The sequence below is a fragment of the Episyrphus balteatus genome, chromosome 4 (assembly GCF_945859705.1).
Source record: "Episyrphus balteatus chromosome 4, idEpiBalt1.1, whole genome shotgun sequence".
Classification (NCBI taxonomy): domain Eukaryota; kingdom Metazoa; phylum Arthropoda; class Insecta; order Diptera; family Syrphidae; genus Episyrphus; species Episyrphus balteatus.
In genome coordinates, this window is record NC_079137.1 from 29,497,376 (window position 1) to 29,508,247 (window position 10,872).

Below are 10,872 nucleotides of genomic sequence, written 5' to 3' on the forward strand. Positions count from 1 at the left end.
ATTATACCCTTTCTTTTCAGGCATGATTTATTTCATAAACCCCGAGAAAACTAAGGTTCAGTTAAAGTCAAGAAAGCAAGTTACCGATATTTGAAACGGAATTAAAACTTCCTATATAAAGGAAGGTCCACACCGGAAAGGTGTAGTCCTTGTTAATTGATGTTCTGATTTAGAAGTTTTGTCATACATTTACCTGTACCAGCTACCGTATACCCTTCCGGTGTGGTCCTCTTTAAAAAATAAGAACTGTCGTACTGTCTCTAAAATTAATTGGTTACTGACTATCATACAAAATGTCATTACGTGTGTTATTTTATTTCCGGGATTCGTAATAAACCTTGTTAGTGTAGTAATATCTAATATTCGACTGCTACTAGAGCGATTTTATTTTTGTATCTCTTTATATTTTCATAGTTTTTAGCTAAGACAAAAGTAGGTACCTACTTTTTAACTTTTTTGTTCAAATTAAAGACTCAAATATTCTTTGATAAAGTTTTGTATACGAGTATATTTTTAACTACATATTTTTTGTTAAATATTTAATGTTTGCTATTTGCTTATTCAATCACATGGCATAATTATAATACTTAGAGTTTTGCACACAGTTCGTGCTGATAGTAAACTACTACTTCATTTTTTTTTTTTTTAATTTTTAAACGACAGAGTTCCAGTAAATAGTTACAAATTGTAAAATACTTTGTTTTATATTTCTTATATTTCTACAAAACTACAAATCTAGATAAGACGGTTTTCAGTTGCAGTTATCTTTTTTTTTTTGTATAATGTATAATAGTGCTGAAGGAAATACTTTGGTTTGATATATAATTTTTTTTAACGATAAGACTCATCGTCGTAAATAGGTAGGAAGGTACACACAACATTGACACTAGTTTTCTTTATTTTTTTGTTTGTGTTTCTAGAACACAAATTGAGCTTCTTTTTCAGACCTTTTTTAAGGCCTTACAAAATACCACACGAACTCTTTTCCCTAAATGGATTGACTTTTTGATTGGAAAAGCCACTTAACAAGCAATCCTCGTTTTCGTGCTCCGACACATATTTTATCATCAAAGAGCTAGCCTCTGAAACTGACATTCTGGGAATGTCAGCTTCTCGCTGGAGCTGCTCGTTTATTGCCCGCTGCTGTTGTAAATTTGCAGCCATTATGTCAAGAATGGCAGTCTCGGAGAGTCCTATGTTGATGGATTTTCTTTGCGGCAGATTGTGGCTGGAAAGGTACAGATGGTGGGCGAGTAATATTTGAGAAAAAAAGCTTCAAAGAAAGAATAATGAAAATAATTTGAATATTAGATTAGGTTAGAAATCAAATTATACTTCCAGGAGTCTTTTTTTTGGAATTTGTTCTTAAAAGCAGCCTGTAAATATGCAAAAGTGGGTTATTGGAGTAAACTTCAAAATTTATTTTTATTGATTTTTGTTGAGGGTGCACACTCACAGAGGGCGGGCATGTTTAGTAGAAAGATTTTTATTAAAATTCGTTTCACAGGGTGGTACATTTATCAACTATCATCGCATAAAGAATTTATCTAAAAATGGATACAATGGTAAAATAAGTGCTTGCAAAATTTGTATTACTTTAATTAAGGCATTTTAGGCATTTTCAATTTATGTAGTTAAAGAGTCAGTTCAGTTGTACTTAACTTTGGATAAACTTGACTATTTTAACCAGTATGAACCTCAAAAGTCATCTGTCCTTATCATTTCAGAAGATACAAACTATTGAATCAAGGTTTGAATATTTGTACAACTTTGTGTAACGATGAATTGCAAGTGAGTTGATCACTTTAATGCAGGTCGGTCAAAGTCTTTTGTGTGATTCTATGACGGCTAGTTGAACAAACGGGGCTCAGCCTTGGTTCAGAAGTTTAATTTGAAGACTTAGGGCCAGTTGTACAAACGTGGTTCAGTCTCGGATCAGGAATTTAACTCGACGATTTCGGCGGATTAGCAGTGGATCAATTTTGGTTCAAGGATGGATTTATCTATTTCAACAAATATGTACCTAGAACCAGTTCTAAAAATCAATTTTACCACCGAATTCAGAAGATAAAAGTTGCTGAACCACGGATTAAATATTTGTACAACTGGCCCTTAGGTGAATTATCTGTGTTTTAACTTTGGTTCAAACACGAATTTGGCTATTTTAATATTATATGGACCTTCAACCAGTTCTAAACCTCAGCTTTACAATTGATCTCAGAAGATAAAAGTTGCTGAACCATTGATTAAATATTTGTCTTATTGTAAAATTTTATGTTTTTACAATAGATCCTGCACGCACTTTATATAATCTGTAGTAGACACTCAAGCAAATGTCAAAATGGATTTGACACTTGTTTTTTTTTTTTTTTAAATACAAATTTTATAAAATGCAACTGCAGTCTAGTATCACTTTTACAATAATACTAGACAAGTTGTATCGGATCGTGAATACCCCTTATGTAACAACAGGACTTCATTTAACACCAAGAGCTCTCAAAGAATCCATACAATTCTAAAATTTCTCTCGCCCTTAATCAAAAATTAAAAGTAGGTATTTCTTCATACAAAGTTTAGAATCTGATCACCCTGTAAAAAGTTTCCATCCATCTACTATCTTTCTACGTAAGAAAACTATATATTCCGCGTTAGAAAGAGAAAAGTATACTAGTCAAATTTTCATCTGTCAAACTCATCAAAAATCGCAAAACTTCTTTTGGGTGTGTATCGTTTTTTGAGTATATTTTTTCCAATTCTTTATTTTATTAAAAAAAAGGTTCAATTCACCAACAAATTCGCTTTAAATTATTTATTCAGCACATAAAACAAAATTTTTTCAGCACACACATTTACTTCTTGACCCCATCCGATCCGCAAACCAAAAAAAAAAAAAAACTCAAGTTTGTTCAAAATATAAAAAAAAAACTTTTCATCATAGGCCTATCAGAGACTGCAGTAATGGACGTAATGTCATCAACACTCCAGCAACAGCGTATGAATGTCGAACAACTGAGACGGGAGGCCGCCATCGAACGCCAGACCATCTCGGAATCGTGCGCCAAAATGATGAAGTACATCACCGAGCACGAACAAGAGGATCACCTTCTCACTGGCTTTTCCAGTCAAAAGGTAAATCCTTTCCGTGAGAAGAGTTCTTGCATTGTTCTCTAAATTATTTATGAGGAGACTGGAAAGATGGCCGCTTTTACACCTGGCTATGACTATGATTCATCCGTATTCTCACTCATTTCATATAAAATTGAAAAAAATTTCTAAATATAAATGTCGTAATTTCAATGACCTGCTAAACTACAAAACTACTGGAACTTATTCTTAACATGGCTGATTCAATGAGTCTTGCCTAGTATTTGTATCAATTGCTACTATTATGGAAAATATATATATTTCGTTTTCATTGTGAGTAATTTAATTGTTTGTTTTATTTGGTTTTTCCTTTGTTTTAATTTCAAGGTCATTCTTGGTATTTCGCAAAATGTAATTAAATTTCTTTTGAACTTTGTACAATTATTTTCGTCAATTGAATTGTACCTAGGCTTTGAATGTTTGTTTAGGTTATTGATCCTATTCATTAGTCATCTTAATTTCTACATAAATGTATGAGACAATGTAGGTATCTACTTGTTGAATTGCACGTCTTCTTCAAGACTTCATTAATTGAATTTTAAAATATTATAAAAATAAAGAAAGATAATCCAGCTAAAATTAAAGATTTTAAGTAACCCATTGTTGATTTAAGAAACCTCTTAAATTTTTTTAAGCTTAGTATTATTCCTGGAGAAGGTTGTAATCACCACAGAAACGTCGAAAAAAAATTAGGATAAAAAACGAATTTGACCTCAAGCCTACGTAGAAGTTAAAGTTATAAAAAAGGTCACGATGATAGAAAATAATTTATAAAACCAAGTGATCAAAATAAATAAAAAAACGAGTTGGGTATTTTTTTCTTTGTTATAATACATAATTATTATAGAATTAGTTTAATGAATATGTAGACAGATAGATTGAATAGGTTGGACAAAGATACAAAAAATAAATAACGGATTGAACGGAAAAATATTGAATTTTTTTCAGGTTGGCATCTCACATCGGCCTGCGGTTCTTTCGCATTTATTTCTGATACAAATCTCTTCCATAAATTGTTGGATTTCTCTATCGTCATGGACTCTCCAATTTGTCTGTATTAAATATGGGTTTGCAAACACGAATTCCATCAACATACCTAGGTACATAACAATTTCAGATATTCCTTCCGCTATCACATTTGTTGTAGAAACAAATTTTCCGTATTCAAATGCTTTTGCTATTCGAAAACGTGTTACGGGATACAAAAATTTCACTTTGGGAATTTTCATTTCGAAAGTAGTATAGATTTCATTTCGCTTTGGAAATAGACAGTATAAAATATTCGTTTTAGAAATTGACAACGAAAGAGTAGAGCCTCTGATGAGTCAGAAGCTTAAATTTAGCTCATTCGATTTGAAATCGACCACGTATCCTTGAGCAATGTTATATTATGCATTCTATCTGTAATTTTTCATTCCATGAAAGATTGATAGCATGTAATGAAATTTGGTTTGAACATTTAAAGAAAACTTTTTCTCATCTTAAAAAAAACAACAAGAACTGAAATGAATTGGAACAGAATTTCGTAAGAATTTAAGCGTAAAATGCTGCTGAAGCGAAACGAAAATTCTCATACGAAAATATCACAGCAAAATTGTAAAATAATGTCGAATTCCTTAAAAAAATCGAATTTAAAGAAATTTTTTTTCAAAAAAAACATGTTCAGCACATTGTTTATTAAGCCTGCTATAGTGCCCGGATTGAGCTAAAATTTAACTGCTACACAAAATGAGAATTTCAGCCGAGTTGTACGCAGATTCAGTTAGAAAATCACATTTTTATCGGTTACAATTAAGCGGCTGAAGAATAAGTCAAGAAAAACGAAAAAGTCAGCTAGAATTTTTCTCCATCTGGGTAATAGGCTTTACACAAAAATCGTATCAAGATCGCTTTAAATTCGATTTTTTTAAGGAACTAAAAAAAATATATTTTTACTTTGGTAGGTACTTTTGCAAAAAGTGCCCAATGAAGTTAAGCTTTTAGTGCCATCTACCTAATTAAATCCTAAAAAAATTGAGTTATTATCACCTTGTGAGGTTTTTGTGATTTGTGAAGCTTGCCAGAATAGGGCTGTTAATTTATTTCGCCATCCCCTTACATCCATGTTGTTTTCATTTCTGAGAAATTTTTACATGCCATGCGGTTCAGAGCGTAATAATTAAAGAATCTTGATCGAACAACGCATTATGTGCATTATACTGCCCATAATCTCGTAAAGGCCCTAACTACAAAATTTTCGATTTTGATTTTTTTTTGCATATTTGGAGTTAAGGAATTTATTCTCATTTATTTTTTTATCCTAGGTCTTCAAATAAGTCAGAAAATTCAAAGTGAACTTTTGATTTTTTTCATTTTTATAGGTATGCAAATTGCGATATTAGATTTAGTGTTTCCCTCTATAACTCTATATAAAATGTAGTTAGAGCCTTTATGAGATTATGGGCAGTATAGCCGGCCTTATGGGATTGTATGTTTTCGCTCATTACTACACGCCATTTAGACATTAGCCCATTTAATAACATACCTATTGATTATAGTTGCGCTCTAATGCCTCTAGAATTTTGTCTTCTCTCGCCACCATGTACGTTTCTATCCCACCGTCTTAAAAATTGGGAAGCAAAAATTACATCTTTTCTGCCAACTTTAGATCATCAAGTGGGATAATAAAAAACGGCTTTTACTTTCAACTTTAAAACAAGGTTCGTAAAATATCGTTCGCCTATTAAAAAATATATGTAGACATTCATCACGGTCCGAAAAAAAAAATAAAATTCTCACACAGAAAGAATTTTTTTATTTTAATCTACGATCGGTTCGCGAATGGATCTTCTACGATAAATTCATGAACAAATTTAATTTTTCAGTTCCCCAAAAATTGAATTTGATTCGCGAACACAAATTTTGTTTTCAAAGATCCGAAAAATTAAATTCTCGGTTGAATTTTTCGATCGCAAAAAAATAAAATTCTATCAATATGGAAGTTCGAACATTTGTCCTTGTCTTCTCTTTCTTTTTACAGTTACCATTTTGACGTTTTAAACTAGGCGAAAACCAAAACAAACCAGCAAAAACAAACCAACAAAACAAAAAAAGCAAAAACTACAGCATAGAAATATATTTTAAATTCCGTAATTTTTTCGATTTTAAGACACTAAATTAAGTTATAGTAGAACGTTATTACCAAAAAAACACTTGAAATCGATTTGTATAAGTTTTTTTTTACAAAAAACAGTTCTTTAAAAGCTGCGTTCCTTTGGAAATATTTATCTACTTTTTAGTACTTAAAACTACTTTGATCTACTTTGCTATACTGAAAAAGTAGTTCAAAGCAGCTTTAAGTACTAAAAAGTAGATAAATATTTCCAAAGGAACGCAGCTAAAATTGCGCACGTCCTTGAACAATTTGGTTTGTTTTGGTTTTCACCCGGTTTAGGAGATATCTTTTTTTATTTTCTTTTGTTCGTTTGGTACTCACAGATGAGCGAAACTCCGAATCTCCGAACCCTGCCTTGATATTTCCAAATCAAACAAAGCTTATCCTTACGAATTATGCATTTGACATCTAATTACGTTTTACTTTACGTTACATTTCAGTTTTCTTTCTTCTAGCTCTACGTCATAGCTGTCATCCATGTGTCAGCTGTCCCTGTCAGATGGTTTTCTTTTTTCTCTCTATTTTTGTGTGGCGTATATATACTTTCAACAATATAATTAAAATTTTCTTTTCAAGCATTGTAGTGTAAAAAAATTTTCCTTTTTTTCTTCTCACAACACCTCCATCTTACCCGTCGCATTAATTTGAAACGGGCCAAATATTCAATTGTTTATAAAAATTCAAAATCATGTCATCTGATGGCTGCAACATCATCGAGCACTACCAAAAAGCCATCAAGAAAGCCCGCAACGATGAAACCAAATTACTTCATTGCATTGGAAAACTAGACGCTCTGCCAATTACCATCGATCATTTACAAAGAACTGGTGTGGGAAAAACAGTCAATTCACTGAGAAAGTATAATGGAGAAGTTGGAGATGCTGCTAAAGGACTCGTCACTAAATGGAAAAATATGGTTGCTACCGGAGAAGTAGCTGCTGCGTCATCACCAGAAAAACCACAAAACGGATATAATAGCATTGGTGCTACCGATAATGAGTATTCCACCACCAAAACCCACAACGAAGTAAAAGAAACTGAAGCCCGACTTACAAATAATAATGGTAAGCATAAAGATGAAAAAAGACATTCAGATAGACAAAGAGATTCAAATCATAGGGAAGAAAAAAGGCATTCCGATGGCCAAAGAGATCTGAATCATCACAGAGAGGAAAAAAGGCACTCAGATAGTAGCCACAGAGATTCAAATCATAGAGAAGAAAAAAGACACTCAGATAGGGAAGAAAAAAGGCAATCGGATAGCCAAAGAGATTCAAATCATCATAGGGTTAAGGAAACACAAAGTAAACATAACGATCACCATCACGAAAGCAGGAGTAGTAGTAAATCGAATGGCAGCAAGTCGAATGGCAAAGAAAAAAGCCACAAATCATCCTCGAGCCATGCTGATAAATCCAATTCCAGTTCATCAAAGTCATCGTCAAGTAAGAGTTCGTCTAAAAGACATCGCGAAGAGGAATCTTCCCACAGATCAATCAAAAAAGAAGTTGACTTAAACGATACTATGGAACCGTCAGCTTCAACTTCAAAGCCAAATGAAGAAACGGCGACAGACACACATCACCCCAAAGCAAAGAAAGCAAAGCTTATTGTCAATGACGGTATCGACAGCACAATGGGTGCTAGTTTTTCTGATGCTCTTGGAATGTGCGGTATAGGTGGAAGTTCGAAGAAAAACAAAAAACTCCAGAAACTTGCTGAATCGACGAAGCCAGTCGTAGAAACACCACCACCACGCCATTCATCATCAAAGTCTGTCGTCGTTGAAAAGCAAAGCAAGCCGACTGCGGATCTAATTCCCGAAGCTTTGAAGACATCACCCAAAACTAAACTTGATATATCATTAAATCTACCCATAGCACCATCAGTTAAGATATCAGACAATTACAAACCCTCTCCCATTAACCAAAATGTCATGAATTGCATTTATCCCACATCGTTCCCAGAGAAGCCGGCGTCTTTCAACTATGATGATCTTAGCATGGGTATAACATCCAAAACTATGCGCACTAAAGTCTATTCTGGGGTAAAGACGGGTGCACTATTATCAGTTCCCTCTCTCTTCGATATTTGCATTCGAATTTTGCAAAAAAACATCGATGCTCTGGAATACACTGGAGGTGTTCCGTTCGATGTTCTGAGGCCAGTTCTGGAGCGTACTACACCGCAACAACTGTTGAATTTTGAAGACTACAATGCTTATTTATTAGAAGACACTGATGTTTTGTGGCAACAACATGTTGGACGACATTACCGTGGTAAGATGAGGGAAGAAGGAGAAACTTGGCGAGAAATGTTTTTAAGATGCGAGGACGAAAAAGAAAGGCGACTTAGTATACTTACTAAAAATATTAAAATATCTCAAAAGCAAAGCGCGCTGCCAATTAAGAAGACTCGTTTAGCCTACGTAGACAATGTGGTTAAGCCTCCACGGAGTGTCCAACGCAAACAAGAAATATATGGGACAAATGATAAAATGGTAGCATCACCAGCAGCAAGGGTAGCAGCTTTGTCGTCTGCATCGCATAATACTGTTGTAGCTGGTGATCCTCGATTAAAGATTGGAAGAGAATTGGCTGTTGGAGCCAATAGTAATTCTTTGAGGATTAAAAAAGCTCCGTTGATGGCTAAAACGTTGCAGTTTATTAAGAAAACTTATAAGAGATAAAAAGTTGAAAAAATAAAAATAAATAAAATTGATAAAAATAAAAAGGGCTAAACAAAAATATTATTTTTAAATGTTTTTATTTTTATTTGTTTGCTATGTTGAATTTATGAATGAAAATTATTGTGTATTTTCTATTTGTACAACTTGACTGTGATGATATCAAATATTATTGAGAGCTCCCGTTTGGACATTGCTGATTATACAATAATCCAATAAGTTTGTACTCTAATCATTTTTTGTCACTATAATAGAGGCTCCTTTCATGATATCGATTATTTTCAAAAGAAGATACTTTAGGGTTAGGGTTATGAAACTGTAACAAAATCAATTACCCCTATCATGCACCGACGAAATGTATCGTGTTGATTGATTGTAGCTTAAACTTAAATAATGCTCCAAGGACAGTCCTAGTCATACTAAAACGACGTCATTTTTCAATTTCTGAAGTACCATCAAGTAAAGACCCTATTCCCTAATAATTTTCCTTCATATTTTTACTATGTATCAGAATTTCAAATAATCAATGTTGTATCTTCTTTTCTTTTTTTTCTAACGTTCGCATTGAGGATAGCAAGAAATGTCTTGCTATCTCTATTGTACTTTTCAACGCTCAAATTATTTATCAGAAACAAAAATAGAATTCATTACTAAGTCGCACAAGACCAAACTTCTTGTAGTTTTAAGGTTTATAATAACCGTGTTTTATTTTCCCCGCAATTATTTTAATAGACAATTAGAAGTGAAATGAACCTATTTGTTCAAAATTGGCAGGTAACGTTTTTTGGAGGCGTCGCAGGTTTATTTTTTAATTAGTTTTTAAGAACCAAAACTTACGGTACCATCCATACACCAATTCTCAATTGGGAAAAGTTCAATTTTCCCAATTGATCAAAAAGTGATGTATAATAAGTGCGCATTTTAGGAAAGAAGTAATTTTCTTTAACAAAATTATTAATTTTATTTACTAGAGAAATTTTGCACTGGAGGCCCAGAAGCATCCAGAAGCTTTTTGGCACGAAAATGACTAATAGAACGCTTTTGAGAAGAAACGTTTATCGTTTCAAGGGGACAAATTCAAATTTAAATTTATTGAGGCCGTTATAGCCATTATTAAAATGCATCCTTGAAATTTTTTATTTTGTTTTTAAGATAGTGAATCAAGCAATAATGGCTATAACAACAAGAAAGTATTGAGATATAGTACAGGAAAGTTAGTAAAAAAAACAGGCATTTTGTGGAATGAAATAACGGCTGATTTTTACAAATCTGAAAGAGGGGTATTAAAAAAGTCCTGGTTTTCGGGACGCCACCCCCCTGGCGAAACCCGCCATTTTGTAAAACGCGAATCGATCTATATCTCCAAAACTATGGGTCTTATAGAAATGGGCAGCAGAACAAAGTTCTTGGAAATTTAGTTATCTTTTTGTTATTCCTTCCTCTATGTTGTAAACCTTAATCCTATGAAATAAAGAATTCTTTCTACCTATACACTCCTCGCCACTTGAATAGGACACCCTTTTTGTTTTTAATAAAGTGGATATAACTCCAGTCTCTTAATAGTATACTGTCCAATATTTTACTATTTTGTATGTCCCCTTATGCACTCTCTTTGTGAGCAAGATCATTCTTTTTCAATGCCCCATTAGTTCAATTTTGCAATTTTTTTCGGAACAACTGTGAAAAAAGTGCTCCTATTTTTGTTCACTTGAACAGTGAGGGAGATAGAAGTATAATCAAACATGCAGTTGAAGAAAAGCTTGGTGAAGATTACGAAGTTAAATTACCGGTGCTAAAAAAACCAAAAGTAATCATATGCGGTTTGAGTGACGAAATCGAATCAGGGGAAATAGAGAAAAGCTTAAGAGCACAAAACGCTATGCTTGCC

General features: G+C 33.1%; 3 protein-coding genes across 6 annotated transcripts; 2 read left to right on the forward strand and 1 right to left on the reverse strand.

Annotated features, from left to right (window-relative positions):
- Nucleotides 1-493: 493 nt before the first annotated feature.
- Nucleotides 494-6,067, reverse strand: LOC129918922 (guanine nucleotide-binding protein subunit gamma-1-like). 2 transcript variants are annotated; one of them, XM_055999690.1, is made up of 4 exons: nt 5,923-6,067; nt 5,669-5,863; nt 1,336-1,547; nt 494-1,273 (listed from the first exon to the last, which is right to left on the reverse strand). In XM_055999690.1, exon 4 carries the CDS (start codon nt 1,162-1,164, stop codon nt 961-963), a length of 204 nt encoding a protein of 67 aa, XP_055855665.1. In that variant the 5' UTR covers nt 1,165-1,273; nt 1,336-1,547; nt 5,669-5,863; nt 5,923-6,067; the 3' UTR covers nt 494-960. The 2 variants fall into 2 exon arrangements, with proteins under 2 accessions (XP_055855665.1, XP_055855664.1); XM_055999689.1 differs by having other exon boundaries at nt 5,669-6,067.
- Nucleotides 2,596-3,430, forward strand: LOC129918920 (guanine nucleotide-binding protein subunit gamma-1). 3 transcript variants are annotated; one of them, XM_055999687.1, is made up of 2 exons: nt 2,596-2,720; nt 2,939-3,430. In XM_055999687.1, the coding sequence occupies exon 2, from the start codon at nt 2,959-2,961 to the stop codon at nt 3,169-3,171; it is 213 nt and encodes a 70-aa protein (XP_055855662.1). In that variant the 5' UTR covers nt 2,596-2,720; nt 2,939-2,958; the 3' UTR covers nt 3,172-3,430. The 3 variants fall into 3 exon arrangements, with proteins under 3 accessions (XP_055855662.1, XP_055855661.1, XP_055855663.1); XM_055999686.1 differs by having other exon boundaries at nt 2,677-2,776; nt 2,841-3,430; XM_055999688.1 differs by lacking the exon at nt 2,596-2,720 and adding an exon at nt 2,721-2,776.
- Nucleotides 6,068-6,767: 700 nt separating the features above from the next.
- Nucleotides 6,768-9,006, forward strand: LOC129918954 (transcription elongation factor B polypeptide 3). Its single transcript, XM_055999723.1, has one exon. It carries the CDS (start codon nt 6,987-6,989, stop codon nt 8,985-8,987), a length of 2,001 nt encoding a protein of 666 aa, XP_055855698.1. The 5' UTR covers nt 6,768-6,986; the 3' UTR covers nt 8,988-9,006.
- Nucleotides 9,007-10,872: the final 1,866 nt, after the last annotated feature.